This window comes from Apostichopus japonicus, chromosome 8 (genome assembly GCF_037975245.1).
Source record: "Apostichopus japonicus isolate 1M-3 chromosome 8, ASM3797524v1, whole genome shotgun sequence".
Classification (NCBI taxonomy): Eukaryota; Metazoa; Echinodermata; class Holothuroidea; order Aspidochirotida; family Stichopodidae; genus Apostichopus; species Apostichopus japonicus.
Genome location: NC_092568.1, coordinates 34,167,299 through 34,190,941, shown reverse-complemented (window position 1 = coordinate 34,190,941; position 23,643 = coordinate 34,167,299). Strand labels below are relative to the sequence as shown.

The 23,643-nt window shown below is 38.3% G+C and overlaps 1 protein-coding gene and 1 long non-coding RNA gene across 3 annotated transcripts; one reads left to right on the top strand and one right to left on the bottom strand.

The window, feature by feature from the left end:
- The first annotated feature begins 149 nt into the window (after nucleotides 1-149).
- LOC139971694 (DNA polymerase epsilon subunit 2-like) lies at nucleotides 150-19,403 on the top strand. Of its 2 annotated transcripts, XM_071978392.1 has the most exons (15): nucleotides 150-178; nucleotides 2,911-2,928; nucleotides 4,415-4,515; nucleotides 4,920-5,073; nucleotides 6,748-6,904; nucleotides 7,664-7,747; nucleotides 8,425-8,481; nucleotides 9,355-9,476; nucleotides 10,489-10,751; nucleotides 13,317-13,431; nucleotides 14,248-14,325; nucleotides 14,859-14,967; nucleotides 15,651-15,827; nucleotides 16,573-16,640; nucleotides 17,367-19,403. In XM_071978392.1, exons 1-15 carry the CDS (start codon nucleotides 165-167, stop codon nucleotides 17,380-17,382), a joined length of 1,533 nt encoding a protein of 510 aa, XP_071834493.1. In that variant the 5' UTR covers nucleotides 150-164; the 3' UTR covers nucleotides 17,383-19,403. The 2 variants fall into 2 exon arrangements, with proteins under 2 accessions (XP_071834493.1, XP_071834492.1); XM_071978391.1 differs by lacking the exons at nucleotides 150-178; nucleotides 2,911-2,928 and adding an exon at nucleotides 2,997-3,266.
- On the bottom strand, nucleotides 19,048-20,856 carry LOC139971707 (uncharacterized). The gene is made up of 2 exons (XR_011794449.1): nucleotides 19,724-20,856; nucleotides 19,048-19,691 (listed from the first exon to the last, which is right to left on the bottom strand). It is a non-coding gene; the product is annotated as an uncharacterized lncRNA (long non-coding RNA).
- Nucleotides 20,857-23,643: the final 2,787 nt, after the last annotated feature.

Sequence of the window (23,643 nt, the reverse complement as noted above, 5' to 3'; positions counted from 1 at the left end):
GAGAACAAACAATTTCTTGGATTTTCTTTTAGGGGTCATTGTATAATATATCTTTGACGTAAGAAGTAGGTTCGATCAGTTTGTAGTTATAACCACGTGACAGTCTTGTTGAGTATATGGATGGTAGTGTATAGGTACCGCGGTTGAAGACCTTTCGTTTTTAGATGCTACTACGGTGCAGTGGCGGATCCAGGATTTCGCTGAAGGGGGGGGGGGGGGGCAGATGGGAAATGCCTAATCGTCGTCCTGGGGGAGGGGTCTAAGGGGAGTGGGTTCCCCCTCCCCTTTGGAAAATTTCACAAAATATGGAGGTCCTCGGTGCAATCTGGTGCTACTTTTCGTGAAAGTTTGGAGTAAAATTTATTTCCAATAAATCATGTTTTCATGGTTTGCCGGGTATATATTTGCAATTTCGAGCAATGAGCTGGGATTTACGTCTTTGGGGAGTAGGTGGTGATGCAAACTACTTTTTACCAGGCTACTCCAGGCCATTTCATATAGGATGCCCCCTTCCAGATGGAGACTATTGATGCAGTCAGAGTGCCCCTCTCACCTTCACTTTATCAGAATGATGGTGTACTCTTTTTGCAAATTTATTTTACAAAAAATTACACGCACAGTGGCGTAGCTAGGTTTTTTTGAGTGGGGGGCCACGGGGGGCTGTTCTTTCTTGTGGGGGGGGCCGAAGGTTACTATCTAAGCGGAGCGCCACCTTGGTTGGCGCGGAGCGTACAGAGAAAATTTGAGATTTCAGCACCCCCCAGATCGCAGGAGATGGCACCTGTTAGGTAAAATAGCAACCAAATGATGTGCAACTTTGGTTACAGAAATGCAAAAAAAGTTTTTTTCTCTTTCATGCTGACTGGCCTTGCCAACTCAGCCAGACTTTTAACTTGAGGGAAGTTGGCATCATTTAATTGTTGTTTCAAGCTGTCAAGGCCTTTCTCCCAACTCAAACCCCTGCGGGCTACCGGTAGATTTGCAGGATATGCCCACATCACGGTGGACTTAAATAGCATTAGAGGAAGGGGATGGAAGACTAACACGCATCGATGTTTCGGTAATGGTCCACATTGGTGGCTCGGTGCTAATTAGGCCATTTATTGGGTTTCTTGAGGCAGATGTCATCAGAATCTGGCTTTTTGTGCCAATCGATGACCGATAACATGTATTCGTATGTAAATTTCTTCTTCATATATCTAGCAACACTCTAAAAACAAATGAGTGGATTTCATTCCATTGGAGTGATCACTCGGCGTACTTCAAATTAAGAGTGAAATTTAACTCTATTGGAGTTAACCCATAGACGTACGTACGTACGTACTACGTACGTTCGTATATCAGACGCACTCGATACCCACGATACGATACGGTCCTGGAGAAACTATTTCCACTCATCATTTTTTAAGGCGATACAGTAGTGAGTATTGAACAGGCACAGCCGCATGTTTGCAGGAAATTCAGACTTCCCAATATTTTATATCTCTACCAGTAGTAAAAATCATGTTTCGACAGTTTCGTGGAATATTCAATGACATATCAGGGGCGGATGCAGGATTTGTGACAGGGGGGGGGGGGTCTGACTGGTCCAGCCGCGCCTGAACGTAAGACTATCTAAGCGGAGCGCCATCATCGGTTGGCGCGGAGCGTACAAGAAAATTTTCGGCTTTACAAACCTCCCAGATGGCCGGAAACGGCACTTCCCGAGTATTCTAAGCAGCATGTACCTAGCCTGAAAATATGGATCTCATGTCTGCAATTTCTCAATTGATGAGGAAAAAACAATCTATGAAATATGGTATTACATATCAGATGAGTTGAGATGATACAAAAATCATAATGCCTTTAGCCCCCAATCCCCTCCCGTTCCGTCGCCACTGTTTGATGCAGGGCCGGATCCAGGATTCTGGAAGGGTGAGGGGTTTGCTCATGAAAAATTCGTTAGCGCATCCTAGCAGCCTACCGCTCTGTAACCTCACCGCCCCAAAAAAATCGAACACCACCTCAAGTTTGAAACTTTTCGGTCTGAAAATTGAGATCGTTAGGCATTTTTGGCACGTGTAGCACGCGTGCACACTATAGTTCATTTGACGGAAAAGACACACCTGGATGACTTGTGAGGATAACCGCTTTTCTGACGTCCTACATGTTTAAAATTGGCGTTTAATTTAATTATTTTTTCTCTCTCTTTTTTTCTCTTTTTTTTTTTTGGCCAAGAGCAGGGGGTCCGGACCCCCTGGACCCCCCCTGGATCCGCGCCTGCATATATTCATTTGACTCGGCAATATATGAAAACCTGATACCTCGGCTCAGTACAAACGGAGCCAATCTTTTGATAGATTGTTGCGCTAGGTGGAAGCACTTAACATATTTTCAGCAGATATCGATATCGCGCAGAACAACAAGGTTCGTGGTATATGGTCGCAATCGTCGCATCGACCATTGCCATGCCATGCTGTGTGACCATTCTCATGATTACTACAGATATTGTATTTTCTTATTCTGCCAGATGCAGACGAGATAATTGTGTAACTCTATTTCCCAAATTATTGAACAAAAAATATAAGTGAATCGCACTTATTTTTTTTACAACATTTTTTATTACCCCATTCCCAGTGGGGGGCCAGTGGGGGGGGGGCCCAGTGGGGGGGGGGGGGGGGGCAGTGGGGGGCCAGTGGGGGGCCAGTGGGGGCCAGTGGGGGGCCAGTGGGGGCCAGTGGGGGCCAGTGGGGGGCCAGTGGGGGGGCCAGCCTATTTCATGGGGGCCTCGGCCCCCCAGGCCCCCCGTAGCTACGCCACTGATCACTCATGGGGCCCTTTCCCTCGAACGCTGTAAAAAAAAAAAAATCAGGATTTTCAAAAAGGGGGGGCCCGGGGCCCCCCCCCCCCCCTGGATCCGCCCCTGCGGTGGGTGGCCCGGTATTTTAGGTATATTGAAAATGAAATAAACTAGACTTTTATATTAGAATGTCAATGTATGATCTCAAAATTTCGCCTTTTGAGTTTGGTTGGGTGGCGTCTATCTGGCGATAGAGTTTGGCGTTCCAAAGACCACAACATAATTATTGTGCGGAGAGGAATTATTTATGTCAGTGCTACCGTACCCATAGTTGTCGCGGGAAATAATGAAATTAAGTGCGTAGTTGAAAGAAACAACTTGAAAGAAAAGCATTTTTACCCGTATCACTCAATGAAACAATCATGTCGGTCAGGGTGAAGTCTTCAGTTATATCATGTTTCAAGATGCACGGTCTATCGCTTCGAAGGTAGGAAAAGATCGAAATTGATACATCATACTCACAGTCACATGCACTTTGTCGATCGACACAGTGCATGTGAGTATGATGTATCAATTACGATCTTTTAGGATAGGCCCGTGATAATGTTGTTAGGCACATATGCCTAAAATGCCTATTTGTGTAAGCGTAGCCTAAACTTGATCACCGAAATATGGAGGCTATGATTGTTAATGTGTTAGAACCCTAATGTTAGGATAGTGTAACTAGTCCAGTTTTTGGATGAACAAACAGAAACATCATCTATATCCTCACACAGTCACTGTGATGATCAATTGCTGACCTCTCGCCCTCCTTCCCTACCAACCAGAACTTGAAGGACAGGTGCTCAATCACTGCAGGCAGTACTATCTAGGCTAGTACAACTTGCCTACCTTTTTTGAGATACTGTAAAGTTGGTACAGCTAGTCACTTTGCTGTACCCCACTAGGCCTAACATTATAAGATCCAGGCATAATCAACATGTAAAAATGTTTATTAAGGCTAGTGAAACAAAAAAGAATAAAATACTGTGCCCACTTGTAAGTTGTAGGCCTACTGTAGCCTAGGTGCAACTGTTACATTCACAACTCTCTGTGTTAACTAATGCCTACATTATAATGAATTTCATATAATGTTCACCTTTGTCTAAAAACACTGACTTATATATTTTACAAACATACCTGCTATTGCAATGCATCGTTTCAGTTTGCTTAGTTGTCTAAAAACTTTTGTTTTTGTTCATGATGGGATTGAGCATGAAATGAAATAGATTGAAAAACAAACCTGTATAGGGAAATACACTTAACAAAGTAAACTAAATAAAGTACTTTTGCATTGGCAGTCAATCATTTGTAGGCTAGTTTCCTTTCTTTCTTTATATATTCCAGTCATGCCATGTTTTTATTTATCTTGTTTGCCTTTTATTTTTAATGATTATTGTATTTGGTGATGACTTTGCCCTCCAAAACCTCTTCTGTATTAAAATATAATTAAACTCATTCATTTTTTGAAGAAAAAAGGGTAATGTATAAATTTAAGCTCTTTGAGTCAATCTGAGGAAGTATCCTATTAAAAGTAAGCACTGTACAATTCAGTAGCATGGATGCATGATCATGTTCTTTGCTTCTCCCTCACAGCGATGCAACCAAGTATTTGTCCGAGATCCTATCCACACTGAATGAGAGAGAGCAGGAAGACTGGTTAGAGCGGATTGTAGAAACAGTCAGAAAACAGCCATGTAATGTCAGCTTTGTAATTGGGCAGTACATTACTTATTTAATGTCACAAAAATATTTTAGCAATTTTTTCCGTATCAAAATTTAAACCCCAGTACTTGAGTGTAAGCTTGTTACAATGGTATGAGTTTGGCAACAGTAGGTATTACCAAATTATGATGGCTGGCCAGCTGCTTAAGTTTCTCTGGTATGTGCAATTTAGATGTGTGAGTTTTAGTTTTGGTTCTTTCATTCCCATATTATTTTGATTCAGGGTGCCCCTTTTTGTGAAAGAATTCATCAGTGCTGTTCCCCTAGACTTGCTAACAGTACTGTGTTGCTTTTGTTCTTTTGCTATTTTTTTTTGTGATATAATTTTAATATTATTAATATGATTATATTTTTAATAAACTTTTCTTTATGTCAGTGACCAGTGCTCTTCTCAAGAAGGATTTGATTGAGGCAGCAGTCGAGGAGTGCAAGCAGGGTGATGATGATGAGAATGATAACGTTTTCAACATCATCAGTTCATTCTCTCTTCCAAGGTTTACCTTCAATCAAGAGCAGAAAAAGTTTTTAAGGTGACTTTTTTATATGATAACATCCATCACTGCTGACCTCTATTCAGTATTGTTTTCTTTCAGTTATATGTTAATTGCTTATTCTGTAATTCAATCTATGATGTGCATTGATGGCATATAAAACAGATCAAAGTAACAGGAATCACCAATGATTTCTTGATATCGTACCCTTCTTTCGAATGCACCTGAACAGTTACAGGACCAATTGCAAAAACATTGTCCTTTTCTCTAGCGTAATGTTACTACCCTGGTGTAGTATTAAATGAGCACTTTTAGCATTTTACCATGGCATTGCTGAGCTCATATTTGGAGCCTTTTTGTAACTGAATATTGCTGACCGACCAAATGATGATGAACTAGAACCAAATCAAAATAGAATACCAAGTTGAAGAAACAGATATAATTGACAAAGCCAGAATCTTGTCAAGTCATTTTGTCCAGTCATCATGTTGAGTCATTTTCATTTCCTAGGAACACATAGTTTGACCGGCTGCAACCTTGATATCAATTCAGAGCTCTTTTCTTGCTCATACCAAGTTTCATCAAGTTAGAAACATGAAAAGGCCTTGGATAATTTCTACAGATTTAAAGTATTAACCACATGCATTTTTGATTGGTGAAAATAACATTTTCTAGCTAATCTACAGCTAAAAGTGTTCTTGAAAGTATGAACCCTCTTTCTAAGGTTATAACTTCAGTCTTTTTTATCACAGATTACTCATTTTAACAAACCAAATTTTATGATGAAATGATCCAGAATGTTGTATAATAATAAACTACTAATAATAATAAAAATGTGTAATGGCTTATGGATTACAACTTACATGTCGGAAGGCTTCCAATTCAACATTTTAACTCAAATTTGGAATATTTTCAAATAAGAAAGTTCTTCAGATGGGAAAATTATTATTATTTATCATAATAAATATCATAATAATAACAATACTAGTAAGCAGGCATTTCTAAAGCACTTTTACAAGAAAATGTATTGTAGCACTGTACAAACAAAGCAACATAATATGATGCAACAGAATAGCACTTATATTGAACTACATTTACATGAAAGAACAATTGAAAAAGATATGTTTTAAGAGTAGTATTGAATGCAGCGAGTGACTGAGCATGGCGGATCAAATGAGAGTGGTCCATAATAATGAAACAGCTGCATAATAAAATCCTTTACATCCTGCAGTAGTACAGTTGTTGAGAACGGATGACAGCTGGCTGTCAGAACTTGAGCGGATGCTCCTGTTAGGAGAATATGGAACTATGTAGACCAGAGTTAGGATTTCAAAATCAATGCAGTCAGAGATGGATAGCCAGTGAAGTTCTTTGAGCATTGGTGTTGCATGAGCATATTTGGGGGCTTTAAGATCAACTTGGTGGACAGGTTCTGTAGATGATGAAGTCGTTTGGTGTCAGCAGCAGTCATTCCATGAAGATGAGAGTTTGAGTAGTGAAGTTTGGATGTGAAGAGAGCCCAAATTGCTTGGTGACATCTGAGTAAGGTTATGAAGATGGAGTTTACAGATCGCCAAATTGAGGTCACTTGGGCTGACTTTCTGATGTATTCATTGAATTTCACACCTAGATTTCTGGTAGTTGGAGATGAGCTGATGACAATTGTAGCAATTTTGTAGTTTATATTTTGATTGTTTTATTTTTCATATCTAGGGATTCAAAACCTGTGAATCTCCATGGTAATGCAGATGTCAAAACAGCTTTGTTCTTAGACCGTTACACACTTCTTCATCAAAGGACATCCAGACACAATCTATTCACACCACCAGTCCAAGGAAGTACACTTGATTCGAAAACAACCAAGTTTCAGGTTAGTGACTACGAGACTTGCACAGAAAACAAAAATATTCCACACTGGCAGAAATCACCTATACATATATAAAGCCGCCAATTTGCGACTGCATAAGCCAGTTGTTTGAGCACAGGACTTGAATTTGATGGGTTTTAATCCAGCTAATCATTCCTGTGCTCTTCAAAATCGCAAATATAATAATAAAAATAAAATGCATTTGTAAAGCGCTTTTATCCAGTTGAAAAAACTGCTCAGAAGCGCTGCAGGAGCAAAGTACACAAAATTGACCCAACAGTTATCAAACAAATGGATATGCATTCATGGATAAGAATGTATTGAGTTCTTTCTGGAAAGTTGACACATGCTGGATTGTTTTCAGATGTAAGGGGAGACTGTTCCAGAGCTGTGGAGCTGATCTAGCAAAGCAAAGATTCCCAAAGGTGGAAGTTCAAACAGTAGGAACAGATAGCATATGTTGTACACTTGAATGAAACACCCTGCTAGGTCTGTATTCCTCTGAGAAGCCCCTGTAGGTAAATTGGGGTTAAACCATTCCTTGCTTTGAACCCATCATTTGCTTTTTGTTGCTTATTAATATTTTTGTTTTCAGTGTAACCTTTCAGTATAACCTTTTCAGTATAGCCTGAAATTTTGATCCTTCCTGGATATCAGGCCCTCAATGTATTTTTTTTTTTACGAAATTTACCTATGCAAGCTTTTGTTCCTGTTGTAATCTGGACACTCACACAAATTCGTGTTATATTTGTCTCTATCCAGTTAAAGTCGGTGGAGTTTCTGCTGGGTAGCACAGCAAAGATTGGCGAACTCATTGTACTCGGCATGCTGACCCAAATAAAAGAGGTCAGTATTCTAAACAAGTTTCTGATGATAAATATAGCAAACACAAGGAAAAAGAAAGAAATATCCATCCTCTATATTGATCCAATTTAGTAAGATATATATAAGATTTAGTAAGCAATTTATACTTTCTACATGTTGTATGGCAAACATTTTAGTTTTATTATCAGAGAAATTTGATTTTAGTCCTGATGGTCCTGAGCCACCAGTAGAAGTCGGATAATTAAGCTTTATGTGAGTTTCGTCATTAACACAGATATTGATGATAGAACTTCTTGTCATGAAAATACTGTGTTGAAAAGTTGTGATCTATGAATTTTTAATTCATTGATAACTCAGGACCATTCATGAGATCTAGGATGTTCTACCATGAAATCTACCATTTTTATGCAGAGGTTAACTCGCACATTCTACCTTCAAGGTAGCATGTTACAATTCATTACTGCTACTAAAACAATGCAAGCTTACTGCACACTTAGCTTTAAGAAAGTTGACATAGTAAGCCCAGGTTCAAGCAAAGTGTTTATATTTATTTTGCAGAAGTAAACAAATTTTCTTTCAGGTATTGTTAACACTTTCTTGGGAAGTTGAACATCTCCTGTGATAGTAATGTCAAGTGACTAGTGCAAAGATCCTATTAACACTACCAACTTTTCCTTTTCTTTTATCTTAATGTTTAGGGTAAATATTTCCTTGAAGACCCAACTGGTGCAGTGGAGTTGGATCTCAGTAAAGCAATATCCTTTAATTAAATGACTTTGCCTCAGTTGCATGGTAACAATTGTTTGGACATTCATGAATCTTTAAAATAACTCCTTCATTGGAAGCAAAAAGTAAACTTACAAAGGTAAAGAATATCATGTCATAACTTTAATAAGCAAAAAGTGAGTAAGTTTAATGGTAAAGATCATCAGCATAGCTTTTAAATATGATTTGCCAAAAAGGGACAAAGCTTTTCCAAAGTATTTTTCAAGGAGTTTGGACTTCCCAAAATTATTCTCAGACAGAAAGAATGAAAGATAGCTGGAAATGCTTTGCTGATGGGTGCAAGTGGGTGTTGGACTTTGAAAATGAGTGACAAATATTTGACTTTCTAGCATAATTTTGGCATTTGATGAAATTTGAATTAGGGGATAGATTTAAGAGTATACATATCTATGAAGGTACTGAAGATAGCAGACGTTACAGTGGGATATCCTCACATATCTATGACCTTGGGAAGTTACCTAGCAACAATGGAAATGCAGATGCTTTAAAAATTTGCTTCTGTGGACTATAGATAGTTAAAACCATGGAATAGTTATTCATGAATGGGTAAATACCTAAATTTAAAGGAAGATATTTTACAATAAATAGAAGGGAGCCATTCCAATAATGATAAAAGAAGAACTCCAAAGATGTTAAAATACATGTCTCCATGGGCAACCGTACGGATGTAAGTTTGTCTGACCGGAAGCAAGACTTTTGGGGCTACTCCCAATTAACAATGATAGAGAGAGGGGGGCGTGGGCTATAGGGTAGTGTAAGTGAATGTTAGTATTTGTGGAAGTGTGGTTGGTAATAATTATCTTCAAAACAAGGCAAAATCTAATCCTTGACAGTAAATCTACCAGTTTCATAAAGGATTTTTTACGGAAAACAGCTTTGTTTTGGCTGAGGGTTGGTATGAGGATGAGGTATTTCATGTCAATGGACTTGGATTTCCACCACCAGAACCAGCAGATGTTAGCAGGTATGTTTGTAAGAATATAATGCTATAGAATGCCTATAATTGGTGCCAAAAGTGGTCGTTAAAACCTTCAAGGTTGGGGAGTAAGTGACGAGACAGAGTCAAACCATTATGGTATAAGCATTAGAGTTTTTGCTTTGTCACTGCCCTTGAAGGTGAAATTGAATCCAGTTGCCTAGCAACAGCAGACCTTTTCTGTATCCTCCAAAAATATCATGTTACAAGGAATTTATGCATGCAAATGAAGTCTAGAACCGGTTCAAAATGCAAAAATAATGGATTGCCAAGGTACAAGTTACATTACAACATATCAGCCAATCATAGCCAAGAATGAGAATATGATTCAATTAGACAATTGGAACTATAGGGCATGTTATTCACACAAGTGTAAAAATAAGTGGTTCAAAATTAATTCATATGTCCTGCACCTCACCCCCACCTACACCTACACCTCACAACCCCAAAGATAAAAAATTGGATTAAATATGATTGCAGTTGTTTCCAGATTTCTCAAGTTTCTGTACATCGTAGATCTCCTTCAGTCTTTTAAATTAAAAAGTGAAAGAGTTGCACAACAGACTTAATTTCGATAAGATGCAGCTACATGAAATTCCAAAAGATGAACATTGTTGGTCATGAAAACTATTTGAAGAGTAAGGCATAAATGTCATTCATTAGATTTAACTGAAACAATAATTCATTTATAGTTCTGTATAAAGCCACCTTGATCTCGGTAGAAGGTAAAGAATAAAAACCTTGGTCTTTGAGGCTTGTTGGTACTTTATTCCCTGGCACTGACATCATTTGGCATAAAGTGATCTCAGTTAAATGCTTGAAACACCATAAAAGTTCAAGGTTGGACACCTTTTGCAAATTGAGGAAACCTCAGACAAAACCTAGGACATCAGACCTATCATTACTTCTGACTTGCTCAAGGTCAGAATTATTGACTCACACTACCAATTACTTTTAATAATTTTTCAGCCTAACTAACTACATTTTAATATTATTGCAGGTCCTTCTTTGGATCTTTAAACTTTTTTGGAGGCCCCTTGCCCACATGTGCCAAGTCATCAGCAAAGTTAGCAGCTTTAGAAGAATCCAATCAAGATGCGATGTTTGTTCTCTTGTCCGATATTTGGCTTGATCAAGTTCGAGTCAGAGAGAAGCTAGCCACTCTCTTCTTAGGATATTCTGAGATGCCACCGACCTGTTTCATCTTCTGTGGAAACTTCTCGTCGGCACCGTACGGACACAATCACATAAAAACTCTTCAAGGTAGGTCAAAGGTAGAATTTGGCTCAGGATAAGGACTCATTGCTTTATAGTTTACTCATTCAACTGATCTCACCTATGCCAGTAAATTGTAGTGTATAGTGTCATCAATACGAACTGCTCGCCAATGAATGATGGAAAACATGATCTAAGAAATAATTCATTATATTCGGCTACTAAAAATGAAAACATATATCAATCTTCCTTGGTGATTTCCTCTCCTTCTGGACATAACCCTACAAAGAAACAATCTTCAAGCCTGTTCCCAGCTAGGTCAAAGACGGAAATTCGGGTGTTTAAAATTACCTTTGCCCACTGATCTATTGTCACATCGCAGAATATAGCATCTTGGCCAAAACGTTTCATTCCAGCAACTTGATATCATGCTAAAAAGAAGTATTGCATATATATAAGTTGTGATCCTTGTTAGTTCTACTGTGTTGAATAGAAGGCAGACAGTAGATCTGCATTCCATTAACCGTGCTTTCTATACTATTTATATTATCACATTATTACAACGCATTTTCCATTTTGCATTTATAGCGCTTTTAAAATTTTACACTTATATATATATTTTAAATTTTAAGAATTTGTTTGTATAATTTTCGATTTTTTGGGGGGATTGAGATTGAGACTGAGATTGAGACTGAGATTCAATTCAATTCAATTCTTTATTTCCAGTATAAATCATTAAAAATTTATAAATAGGAAAATAAATAAAATTATGATAAAGATATAAAATAGTAAATACTAGACAAAACACTGAAAAACAAAATCACAACAATGGTTCTAGAGCACCATGCTGTATGAACATGGACGCCCTATAAACAAAAGAATTCCTATAAAGTTCAATCCTGAATCTGGGAGTTATTGCAGCATTCCTCAAATTGTAGTTTGTCTTATTGCACAGAGAGTTTATTGCACAATGGAGTGGGTGTCCTTCATTTCTTTGGATGTTATTTAGTAGCCTCTCAAATTCCTTCCTAGCAGCCGTATTAACTTTATCTTTAAGTAGGTTATGATTTAATCCAAAGATTCTCTCACAGTATCTCAGGAAACTTAATAATCTTTTCTTATCTTTTATTTGGACAAAGTGATACCAGACCGGGACAGCATATATTATATTTGGCAAGATAGAGGCCTCAAACACCCTTTCCCATATATGGACAGGAAAGTGAGGAGCAATATACATGAGTGTGGCGACAATGTGATACACCTTGGCTAATACCTTCGAAATATGATTTGAAAACGTCAGCTTGTTGTCAATGCAGACTCCTAGATACATTGTACTGGAAGTACGTTCAACGGATGTATTGTGAATAATTGTCCTCTCGTCTCTCTTCTCGAATAAACCCCTGTGCTTAATATTGATGTTTTCGAATACCATTTCCTTACACTTCTTTTTGTTGAGAAGTAGGTTCTTCTGGTCGCAAGTGCTAACTACACTAGTGATAAAATCCTGATACTCATGCTGAGATGTATCTATTTATAGTCCGCTGCAACCTATTCCGTTCTGCGTTGTTCCCCACCTCAATTGCCTTCTTTTTTCGTTCTTTCATTCGTCTAATATTATCGTCGGCCGGTAATCTCTTCATCATTTCCGCAGTTGGTACAGTTCTAGTTGGAACGCAGATGTCCGATACAAATTGAATATAACACGAAACCACTTCAGTCAGTTCGTTGAGTGTAGGGCAGGTTTCCGTGAAGATATTCCAGTCCGTAGAGGCTATGGTCTCACGAAGAATACATAAATTATTGTCTCTAATGTCCCTTTCCCTTCTCCTGGGCCTCTGCTTGGTCTCTCTGTGCTTCTCCGTATACTTGGCACCGTATACTTGGCATGAGACAAATTGAGTAGTGGTCCGATGACCCGATGGGATGGCGTCTTGTTGCCCTGTAGTACTGATTGTTGACATATACAGCGTCCAATATGGAACCAGATCGCGGAAAGGTAGCAAAGTCCACAAGGTTTTGAAAGCCCATTGTCTCAAGGAAAGCGATCTTGCTTCGATTTATATCTCCCAATAGTATTATGCTGGAACGCGGGTTCTCCTTCATGATATCTGTCACTGCTCTCTTCAATTTCACATCGGCCAGAGAGAAATCCGCTAATGGTCTGATATAAACGTTAACAATAGTGATTTTCGATATATCAATAGGAAGGAATCGTGGCCGGGATTTCTCATTTGCAGTTTTTATACAATTTATTGTCCGATTGTATATAACAAATTTTCTACCCTTTTTATACCTTACATTAAAGATTTATATATTTGTAAATCATGTTTGTATGTATTTTACTGTAAAGCGCCTTAAAGCAATTTCTGATTGGATAAGGCGCTATAGAAATTTTGTAAAATAAATAAATAAACAGTACTAGGGACAAAGTGCATATTCCTAGGTTTGCTTGGATAACAAAGTGAATAATCATAATAACAAGGTGAATAATCATGATAATGATTTCATTTGTGGATGTCAATGTATGCAGCTGTAATGTATTTCATCTTGATCAATGTTTGTTGCTTAATGTTTAAATCTTAATGTTGTGTTCTTTTTTTTCTCTGGAATCAGAATCCTTTAAGCTATTGGCTGATATGATTTGTGAACACCCTTATTTAGCAGAGAACAGTAAATTTGTGTTTGTGCCAGGCCCACAGGATCCAGGTCCAGCTAGCATACTACCCAGGTGAGGCTTGCTTCAGGTTCTTTTATCTATTCAATGTTCCTCTGTCAGTTGTTTATACCACAATGACTGTTCCATGGAATGGGATAGTTTTCCTAAAAGTCTCTTTGCAATTGGTGGTGTAGAATATTATACAGTATACAAAATAAGTAAATAACTGAACCTAAGATTCAGGCAGGATATTAGGCTATGAAAAGGTTACAAAGAACTTACTGTCTCATACATTTATATCAATTTCTTCAGGCAACATCCCGAAGTTTGTTTCTCATTTCAATTCTGAAAGAAGCTAGCTATCTAACGTTTAGAATTTACTAAAGAATGCATTGCTTTTATTTTATGTAGCTAAACACCAACCTGTGTGATTACGTTTTGGTTAGAGGAAAAAGAAAGAGAAACGAGGCATGGTTAAATTGTGAAACATTATCTGTGCTATGTATTGCTGCGAAGAGAAATCTTTCAGTTTTGGAAGAACTTTCTATAATATACTTCAGCGTGTGACAAGCCCTATGCCTGAAGCATAGTGTGAACATATGAAGCTTACATGTGTGTGTATGAAGTATCATGGAAGTGAAATCACATGCATGGTGCACCCCCTACAAATTGGTCCTTTGAAGTTATAACACTGGATCTTCCACACTTAGATTTAGAGATTTTCTTTGCCTGCGGTGAATTACAATTTGCCATATTCCTTTGATAAAATTTGGAATGGGATTTCTTGGTAGTGTTTGCTCAACATTGTATCATGTTTCTTTAGAAAAAAAAAAAACCTTAAGCTTGGCTAATTTGTGTTTTTTTGCCCTCTTGTCTTTTCCATTCCAGACCACCAATCCCTGCATGCATCACCGATTACATTACACAGCGGGTACCATCAGCAGTGTTCACCACAAACCCTTGCAGGTGAATGCAACTTCATTCTATTAAGTTGATATAAAAGTTATTAGTTATTGCAAGCGATTGATCTTTCCATATCTCTGAAATCACATATTCATGTTTAATTGAAAGAAACTTTGTCATGTGAAAGTCCTGTTAAATAAAAGACATTTATGTCGGATTATGGTAAAACTGTTTAATACTGAAATAATTCCATGAAACAGAGACATGAGGAGAAAGCTAGCAAGCCAAAATCAAATCATTTATCGAGCACCACCTCACTAGTTAGACCATGTGTACCTCTTATCTCTGTTAATACATATCCTTGAAACATAATATGTAGAATTCTCATGTGAATTTGGCGAGGGACAGTGGAGGGGGAGGGGGAACCCCACTTATGGTGCAGGAAACAGTTCCATTGGTTTTGGTTTATACAAACCTTTCATGCCTGAAATTTATTGGTGGAGAACAAGTTAGTGTTTACCATCAGCATGAGAGTTTATGTACTTAATGTATCATGAAATCTCTTCTGCATCTTTTCCTGTTCTTTTTGTTGCTAGGATACAATATTGCAGTCAAGAAATTGTGGTATTCAGGGAAGACATCATTATGAAAATGTGCAGAAATTCCATCAAATTTCCAGATAGCAGAACAGAAATTCCTAAAAATGTAAGTTCATTTTAATCAAGAAATGAAAATTTTATAATGGTATGTTAGATAGAAAACATGAAATTTAAGAGAAGTGGGTCTGATTTTCTCCTTATCTACAAGAAGTTAATTGCATATGCCAGTGCTCAGTACAAAAGTTAAAGTTGGTGAGTCTTGTCTTCAATGCACCCTGCAGCTCCAATACAGAGAAAGATGGAGAATGGTGTGTTGTTATCATAAGACCAAAGTGTACAGTACAACACTGTTCAGATGCTATGGTCTAGACTCTTTAAACACTAAATAAGCCTCATCATCATGCCCCACCTCACTCATGGCTAATTTTTACTAGTTCTTGCCAACTGTAACACTGTTCATACTGCTCATTGGCAATTTATGGCACTAATTTGATCATCATTATTCACTTCTGATGATCTTGGCAATAAAGTGCCAGCTTGAAGTGACTTTACTTCAAATGCAACCAATGTTCCACATCCTCTGTATGAAACTTCCGTAGAAAATCTTCTCGTTTGTGAAAGATGTATGCATAGGAACTTTTGTTTCTGTTCACGAAAATGCACTTTCTAAAGGATATCTTCTTACAATAAAGTTTAAATGTGATAATAAGCGATAGTATGGAATACAAAAAAATTGATATATTGTACTACATACTGACAGTTCTTATTTTGTTTTGATATGCTTTTCAGTTTATGAAGTCAGTCGTTTGTCAAGCCCATCTCAGTCCACTACCACTACATGTATCTCCTGTTTATTGGTCTTATGATAACGCCTTGAGAATATACCCATTACCAGACCTTATAGTCTTTGGAGACAAGTATGACCCATACACAGTTACCACTGCTGGCTGTATCGGCACAAACACGGTGAGTTTTGTTCTTTTATTTGACAACCTTTTTGCAATATCATCTGCTGTGCAACTGTTATTACAGTAATGATATTTTCAACTTGCCCACATCTCTGCTCTGATATTTTAGTCCAGTTCAGGGACAGATGAAACTTGGCGGATGTGACGTCTCAATCCTAGCAAGGTCTTCTTCAAAGTTGAACCGAAACAAAATACCTCTAGTTCAGTGACATACTTAATTTTTGTTCACAGTTTCAGTAATGGCCATCATATGTTAGTGACAGATAATTAGATTTATTCAACAGATTGTAAATCCTATGGTAGCAATTAATAAAGTTAAGAAGCAGAAGATGGTTTTTCTACCGGCTTTCAAATATCACTGGTGCTATTTCTTGCATAAACCATTCTGTAAAGTGAATGGAATCTCTATACACAGCACAACTCCCTCTATTTGGTACATGTGACCCTGCAATCTTCTTATTCCATTACTCATCGTTGAACTATTTCCTTCCAATATCTGTACTCTCATGTAGGGTGCATCATGCTCATTTTGATACTCATAACACTGTCTTGTAAACTCCTTTTAACACCTTCAATATTTCCAACATTAAACAACTCTTCATCTTGGTCCAACTCACAACTTCTTGTCATTTTCTGTAAGTTAAAGGTTTGCCCATTGGTGATATATTTTGTGAACATATTATATTTTTAACAAAATTTGATCCTACCAGTTTGTTTTACATTTTCCCCCTTCTATTCCATAGGGCTCTTTTTCTAAGAACAGTTACAGTTTCAAAGTTTACTATCCCAGCAACAAGACAGTTGAGGACAGGTTAGTACTATTATGTATGCCAAGAAATATATCTCTGTTGTTGTTTACCATCTTTTGTTTATTTATTGATGACATTTGAACTCCCATGTCATGTATAATATGCAATCTTTTACCTAAGACAGCTACTCCAACTCGACCCTGACCCTGTGGCAGTTTGCAATATTGTACATAGGAGGTTAATACATTAATGTCATTATGTGGTATTTTTAAACTGAAGAATAGAAAACAATTATTTCAATCACCCTGCTGTACTGACATGATATTGGGAGATATATTGGGAGGACAGATCGGGTTTATTGGCAAAGGGAGCATATGAACATTAGAAGACAGATGACAATAGAAAAAAGGTTCATAATTTGGAAGTTTGGCCAATACCACATTAACAAAGATATAACAATCTAATTTGTGTCATTATTGATCTATTATTGTATAGCAAAATAGACCAATAAAATACAAGAATGAAAAGATTTATAAACACTGTTTGCTTATTAAGTAAGAATGTTTAATATTTGATGAGAAAGGTCTTCTACCTCAAAACAGTTGGCCAAAATCTATAATTCCCTATTCATCATTAACCAATCGACTGTAATGGTATTGATAAGTTTAGACAATAATGGTCAGTCATGCACAATATGGTCAATGGCATTGTGTGGTTGCAATTCATGAAACTTAAGTTCTTCTCGTTAATTTTGTTTCCATAATACTCTCCCTCCCTCCTTTTTCTAGTCAAATTGAAGATTAATCTGCCTCGAAATCAAATCAATCTAAGAGAATGCAATGAAGGGTCAGGTCTCTGGCATCATAGCAGGGGATGTACAGTTTGTAGCACAGAGGTCGTAGGACGGAGGTCATATCTCTATGGAATGTGCCGTTCCGTTACCTGTCGGACGGTGAATTGTACAGCGAATGCGAAGGACTGTTTAACCTCAGATGGGTGGACAAGCTTGTATGGTTCTCACCGATGCTTTAGTTATGTCTCATATATTTGCAAGGCTATGATTGGTCCCTCATTTACAAAAGTTTGTATTTTTAGCCTGTCCTATGTCAGATTATAATTGTAAATATACCAGACTATAGTATAACCACAGACCTTGTTTGAATGATATTGGAAGAGTATCAATCTTTGAGATATGTACCCTATGTCACGTAGCAGTATGATAATTTAACTTAATGAGAAGGTAGGCATTTTATGCAAGTGAACAATGCTAACATAAAATGATTTTTCAATGTTAAAATAGGAGGAAATTTGATTTTAGAGGATAAAATCCAGGTTGCATTTTTACAATCTTATACAATCAACCCTGGTGTTAAGATCTTCAGAATTCGATTGTTAAAAGGTTGGAATGTTGTTATTATGTGAAATTAATTTTTGGAATGCTTCTCCAGAGAATACTGCAAGTGCAATCTCTTCAGATCAATTAATATATCATTGCCAACACCTTAATACGAAATCCAACACCTGTTTGATAGAGAGTAACACAGAAAAGAGAACATACATGTAAGTTATGTGAAGAACTGACAGTTTTGCTACATTCATGCATTTCAGATATTATTTGTCTTTTGTAAGAGTAGCCTGAAGTAACCTTAAATAATTGTAGCAGGAGTTCTATTGATATATGTCAACACTTTAAATAGTGTCTGAGTATAAGATGATTGTTCAGTTATCTATTTAAATGAAACAATTGCGTTGCTCCTCACTTACCTGTTTTTCACACAACTATCGCACAATAGTATATTTCCCTAATTTAGTGATCTGAGAAGAACCTTACTCAGACAGATAAACTGAAAACAGGTGAATCACTCAAGAAGATTGTTAAACACCCTAGTTTGAACTATATATGAGCATCTCATGCGTAAACAAAGGTCCTTGGATAATTGAGTTCATTGATGATGTTTATATAGTATCACACACACAGTTTAATTTCTCTAGTAACCACTCATAATGTGAAAACAGCTCTGGGAGGAAGCAATGACCTCATATCACTTTATGAACAAAAATCAACCCAAGAAAGAATCATCATGTGACACCAGAGGTTTGACCATGTTAATTGTATACTTTCTTAGGAACTGATAATGGGGAAGTGTACAGAATGCACTCTTTTCCTGTCTGTATTAAATGATATGGTATTGCTCCTAAGCCTCCTAACACAATATGCTATAAATGATACAACATTTACTATATTTCCCTTCAACTTGGTAAACCTAAATGTTTTGTGGATGTACCTTAGAGTTAAAAGATGGGATTTTATTTGAATTTTGTTTACTTTGTGTATTCCTTACCGGCGGTAATAGGAATCTATTTGATTGTGACGGCATATATGAGACACTTGCTTGTTACCACAGTAACCCCAAAAGTATTTGGTGGATTTCATACTCGGTATGTGGATCCGTCTTATTGTGTACAAGAAGCCTTTTGTTTTCTGTGAAGTTCAATGGTAATTTCGGGTCAACAGTGGTCAAAGTCTAAAAAACTTGGTGAACATGATAACTCAAAAAGCCAGTGACAAGAAGAATAAAGAGATGTTATGCAACATATTTGTCATAATTTATATCAAATTTAAAGTCTGGATTACAGTACAGAAGAGTAGTGTGTGGTAGATGTAAGTTATTGAAACAACTGGCTGTAATTTTTTTTCAGGTGTGGCATTTCTTTAGCTTATAGCATTGTTACATAGACAGAAGGTGTTGCCATTATTCTGTAGCAAATACATTTTTTGTTTGCTGAAAGATATTTTTACTGTGAGGAAATAAAGATAAACATTATTAAATGAAGAAGCCTTTTACAGTTCATTTATCACATGTTCCCCTCCACTTTCCTGCTCCCCTCACCCAGGGGGCATTCTATGTGTTACTGATTTACCTCCCTGAGCTTTGCCTCTAAGGTATAAGCTCCATGCCAATTTACACCAATACTTCCTAACATTTTCTCTCCACGCTTCTCCTCTCCCCCACACCTGTTGAGATATAGATCACCTCATATGTATATAGGAATCTTCTTTTGGAGTTGCACCCTCACTGCACTCATTTTACTTGTATGCACCCGTGTTCACACTTGGAATTACCCTCAATTCCCTAAAAACAACAAACGAGAGATTATAACAAGAGCTTTATTTGTACACTTATCGAGCGTTTATTTCCTTTATTATCGTGACAATCGTCGATTATGGCAGCGAATTATATCCAGAACTCAACACCACCCTCCTGGAGGGGAACCTTTGCTGGGTTACTGATTTACCTCCATTAATTAGCTTAAACCGTAAGGAATATTCTGTAAATTGGCGAATGTAGCTTGTAGAGATGGTACTATCATCGACTTACACACCTCAGGATTCATATCATCGAATATCACTCAATGTTGCTGAATGGAGAATTCCACCCAGATCTCGTGAGTTGGTACCCTGAGCTCTCCGACAATCTTAAGCTTAGTCTGCCTTTCTTTCGAGGCCAGTTCCAGTTGTCGTCGGTTGAAGGGTATAGACAAATATTCAGGTTGATGAATCCACCGGTACGGGCTATGTTTGGTGAAGTCAAAGCTCATTGCGGTTGCTCCTCGTCTCCTGCGCCAGTTCGACGGAAGCCGAGAGATCTTTTAGTGCTTTGAGGCGTTGGAAGACATGGCTACGGAGCACCATGACTCAACAGAGGCTGAACCATGTGATGGTGTGCTATATTCACCGCGAACGTCTAGCCAAGTTGAAGCCTGAGGAGTTAGAGAAGTTCGTTGGTTCCTCGGATTACAGACGCCGCATCTTCGGGCGATTCCAGTAGAAAACTAGTGCGCTCCGTCATTATCATACGAGACAGCACTTCATAGCTAGAGCCAAAGCTTGTACATAGTTGTTGTTTAGTTGTAGATGGTGTTTCAAAGACGGTACCCGTTCCCTAATATTGGGGAAATGAAATAGGGAGCATATTCCGTGGCAGCGCATCCCATGTTACCTTGTTGTTGAGTGATACCGAAGTTTATTCCACAGTGAGAACACTGGGTACACTCAGGGACGTTGCTAGAGGGGGTGTGGGAGTGTCTCACCCCAAACTTGGTCAAACTGACGATAGATGGAAAATTGGAGTGCGACAGTCGGAATTTCCGACTGTTGCATTCTAGTTTATCTAGGCCTATTCATTTATTCCTGTGATTGTGCATGACCTAAAAATTGAAAAATGTCGGTCCAAATTTACCTTTAATCTGTCATATTTACCACGTTTTCCTTGCCACTTTGAGAAATTGTATCTCGCGATTCTTATACTTCACCGTACAAAACTTTGTATTATCCTTGCCACTTTGAGAAATTGAATCCCGCGATTCTTACATTCCACCGTACAAAACTTCGTATGATTTTGAATACTCCAAATCAAAAAATGCCTAATAGAACTACCGTCATAGGCGTAGGAGCCAATTTGATTGCGGGGGGGGGGGGGGGTTGTAACGACTTGCCCGAAAAATATAACCAACATTTTTTGCAAGCTACGCGCGCGTTCCACATGTTAATGTGCATATCATCAGGGGCGTATCCAGGATTTTCTAAACCGGGGGGCGCGAATTACTATCTAAGTGGAGCGCCACCATCAGTTGGCGCGCAGCGTACAAGAAAATTTCGGGTTTTGATACCCCCCAGATCACCGGAAATGGCACTTTTCGGGCTTGAAAATGACCAACCAGATGTACACTTTTTGCCTGAGAACCAAGTATTTCCCAATAGTTTTGTTTGCATCCATAACCTTTTTGAAGATTGCCACCAGTCACACATCATGTTCGACCTCATCGCATGTTCTGTGGATCATTGCTTTTGTAGGTGATTCTACGTCGCGGCCTGCACAATACCCAACAGCCCCACTTTTATAGGTTTTAAGCCCATTATTTGTTCAGAACTTGAAAATTCACGTTTTTCGTGAATTAAATCGCTTCAAAACATACCCATAATGTTGCAAAAAATAGAAAAACCTCCTTGAACCCCTAACAGACTGGCCAAAATTGCACGAGTAGAGGATGTATGATGAAGAATGTTGGTCAGGAAATTTTCGAAAATTCAGACACAGTTAATTTATTGGTGTACAAATATTAAAACCTCTTATAACGGCTATTATGAAACTTCGTTGAGGAAATGAAACAAATACCAGATATTTCCGAAACCGAACACTACACACATAGGCGTAGGAGGCGGGGGGCTGCAACCCCCCCCCCCCCACCCCAATATTTTTTCTGAAAATTCGGGCAATATGCTGAGAATTTTTCCGGCGCCTACTGAAAGAAAAATAAATTGCAATACATAGCTACATCTAAAGGAAATTAATTAAAAATCATCTCCTTGGTAATTAAAATAAAGTTCTAAGCTTGACCGACTAATTAGCCATTACTAATGTAAAGAGAGTTTTGACACAATTGGACCTCCGTGCTTTTTCTCCATCTACATAAGACATTTCGTTGTTTAGATGGGCAGCCCGCGGTGTATTGCGCAACTTTCACGGACCGTACGGTACACGATGGCATGCGATGTAATAACCGATGTTCGTTTATATGATATTGACTTAACATGTTGATTATATTTTTCGGGCAAGTCGTTACAGCTCCCCAAATCAAACTGGTCTCCTTCGCCTTTGACTACACACACAGACAGTTTTGAAGCTGTTCATCCTGGAACGCCATTTCATGCTCACTTATATGATTTGATATCTGGCTGTTTGCTTTACAAATTCGAACAGGCGCTTAGCGAGGAATATGGCAAGGGAGGGGCGAAGTCTGTGGGCAAACTATCTAAGCGTAGCGCCACCATAAGTTGGGGCGAAGCGTACAAGAAAATTTTGGCCGAAAATGCCTCCCAGATCGTTGGATATGACACTTCCCAGGCCTTGCTAGTTGTATCTAAGCATTTTCTATTTTGAAATTACTAGCGATATCATAAAAAAATATGCTCAGGGGGAGGGGAGGTGGTCGCCCCCTTCCCGAAATGCATCATGTTCCCGATGACTCGGTCGAGTTCGAGACCAGCCTCAGTTGGTTTCATAGCACAATTGTACAATTGTTTAAGGCGTCCATACACACCTGCGCGTTATGATAGACCATATATAGTATATATATATATATATAGATCATGAGTGAGAGAGGGAAAATGGAAACGTCAAAAATGGAGTTGTAGGTGTAAGGGTAGGGTGAGGTGCACGCCCCTTCCGAAATCATCGATCCGTCACTGGTTACCCTGTGTATATAATAGGGATCAGCGCTATAATGATGTCACTGTTCCTCGTTCTCTTCCCGGTGTCTTGGCGTTTTTAAATTACTCCCTCCTTTTTTTCTCTTTCTTCTTTTTCTTTTCCCTTCCTTCCTCTCCCCTCCTCTTTTTCCCCCTGTTTTTCCCCTTTTCTTCTCTTTTTTTCTCTCCTCTTTTTTTACCCGGGGGCGCGCGCCCCCAACACCCCCTGGATACGCGCATGGTCATATAGACATGCATCGGTTTTTACATCGCATGCAAATAACATACAATCATATCCGTCTTATTACCCTTCCATATTGGTTAGAATTATTTGAAAGTCGTTACAATATTAATGGTAATAATAATATCAGTTTAACTACTGAAAAACACATTGCAAATTATCTTTCTTTCAGTAGGTGCCCGAAAATTTATCAGCATTTTGCCCGAAATTTCACAAAAATATTTGGTTGGGGTTGGGGGGGGGCTAATAAATTTGTGAAATGAGCGCCAGTGGGTACAAATGTATCGAAATAAAGTTCGGAACAACAGTGCTGTCGCGAAAGATTGGGTGTCTGACTGACACTGACCGTATCGTTGACGAGTGGCGCGAGGGTGGGGGGGGGGGGGCTGGGGGTACAAAGCAGCAGTCGGAATTTTCTGGCTTCAAAACCCATCCAGTTGGATTTTCAGCCACTACACCCCCTATCAATCATCAGGCCTTAGCTACGTCCCTGGGTACACGGTGGTTACATAGTACGCTCCAACCAGAATTCACCCGATTACCAGATGCAGATCCACCTAGCAACCGAGGTATC

What these genes read in the sequence shown, in the direction of transcription:
- LOC139971694 (XM_071978391.1), top strand. Translation starts at nt 3,202, where the DNA reads ATGTCGGTCAGGGTGAAGTCTTCAGTTATATCATGTTTCAAGATGCAC. An exon ending in TCACATAAAAACTCTTCAAG is followed by an intron (nt 10,752 to 13,316) that starts GTAGGTCAAAGG and finishes CTCTGGAATCAG; the next exon opens with AATCCTTTAAGCTATTGGCT. An exon ending in GCTGTATCGGCACAAACACG is followed by an intron (nt 15,828 to 16,572) that starts GTGAGTTTTGTT and finishes TCTATTCCATAG; the next exon opens with GGCTCTTTTTCTAAGAACAG.